The sequence below is a fragment of the Myotis davidii genome, unplaced genomic scaffold (assembly GCF_000327345.1).
Source record: "Myotis davidii unplaced genomic scaffold, ASM32734v1 scaffold551, whole genome shotgun sequence".
In the NCBI taxonomy this organism is placed as follows: Eukaryota; Metazoa; Chordata; class Mammalia; order Chiroptera; family Vespertilionidae; genus Myotis; species Myotis davidii.
This window is the reverse complement of record NW_006283788.1, coordinates 280604-282025: the sequence shown is the minus strand read 5'-3', so window position 1 is coordinate 282025 and position 1422 is coordinate 280604. Positions and strand designations below refer to the sequence as shown.

General features: G+C 53.8%; 1 protein-coding gene across 1 annotated transcript in view; it reads right to left on the bottom strand.

The window, feature by feature from the left end:
* PLIN3 (perilipin 3) overlaps positions 1–906 on the bottom strand; it is a 17315-nt gene extending 16409 nt beyond the window's left edge. The window contains exon 1 of the mRNA XM_006754031.2: positions 779–906. Within this exon, the coding sequence (XP_006754094.1) occupies positions 779–844 (66 nt within the window). The 5' untranslated portion in view covers positions 845–906. The remainder of the gene's footprint in view (positions 1–778) is intronic.
* Positions 907–1422: the final 516 nt, after the last annotated feature.

The window sequence follows — 1422 nt, the reverse complement described above, 5'->3', positions numbered from 1 at the left end:
GCTGATGAAGAAGTTCTGGGATTAGAGAGGGGGATGGCTGCACACTGTAAGTTTACTTAATGCCACTGCACCGTGTGCTCTTTGAAATGGCTAAGATGGTGGATTTCTATGTTCAGTGTATTTTACCACAGTTTTAAAAAAAAGAATGAAGTGCTGACACACACCGCATGGGTGAACCCCTAAAGCATCCCACTCAGTGAAAGAAGCCAGATGCGAAGAGTCTCACAGAGACGGGAACTAGAGTGGTTGCCGAGGGGGAAGCGGGGTGGAGGGGTGACTACTACTGGGTACTGGGTCTCTTTGGGGCAAGATGAGAAATGTTCTAAAACAGTACGGGTGGTGATGGCTGCAGAACTTGATAGTTCACTAGAAGTCACTGAGTAGCACCCTTCAAAGGGTGAATTTAATGCTATGTAGGTGATACCGCAATAGTCTATTAAAAGGGGCTTTTATTTAAACTGGGGGGGCGGGGAGGACAGGGACTGACTTCCTGGAAGGGGGACCCTAAGAGAACCTCCAGAGACAGAGAACATTTTTCTGGGTGGTGGGGAGCCAGGCAGTTTCAAACTGTACCCCTGTTCTCTCAAGAGCCCCTGCGATTCCCAGTTCTCCTCCCCCATCTGTTAGTGGGGCACCTGTTCGAGGTCTCTCGGCTGGCTGTCCCCACCCAGTCAGAAAGATCTCTCTTAACCCCCATGTGCCGCCAGCAGCGCCCTGGCTCCCTTCCACGGCACCCTGATGTGGGAAGCCTCAGCCCACAGGTGCAGACCGTCCTCACCTGCTGTACAGGTTCTTCAGGTGTCACCTGGGTGTCGGCAGGGGCTTCTGTCTCATTAGCAGACATTTCTCAGAAGCACGCACTGTGGACAGACGGACTAGTCAGGTACAGCCCAACCCACCCCTCCCTCCAGGAGGAAGTTCAGACCTGCACGCCGACACCCCCAACACACACGGGTTCTGAGCTCTGCCTTTCGATCGTTACCAGGCACCTGTGGGCCTGCTCCAGCGCCGGGGATGACTCAGCAGGGTGAGAGCCTGCCCTCGAACAAGCTCCCGGTGCTGCTGATGCAGCTGATCCAGGGCTATTCCTCGAAGGGGAAGGTCAGGGTGCGGCCCTCCGAGGGTTCACCTGTATCATTCATTACTCCAGAGACACCCACGAAGCAGAACCTCTGTGGACGGCAATTTGCCAACAGCTACCAAGTTTCCAGAGGCATCTTCCCTTTGACCCAGAAACCTCACTGTGACGACAGCCTCACACTTGTACTGCCATGTGGGCAGAGGCGGGTGTACCTGTGTTGTCCACAAGACACGGTCACCTGTTTGCCCAGCAGAAGGGGACTAAAGAAAATACCAGATTAGCCCAGTGCCTGGGGGGAAAAAGGGTGTTTACATATAATTGATGTGGACCAAGATACTGCA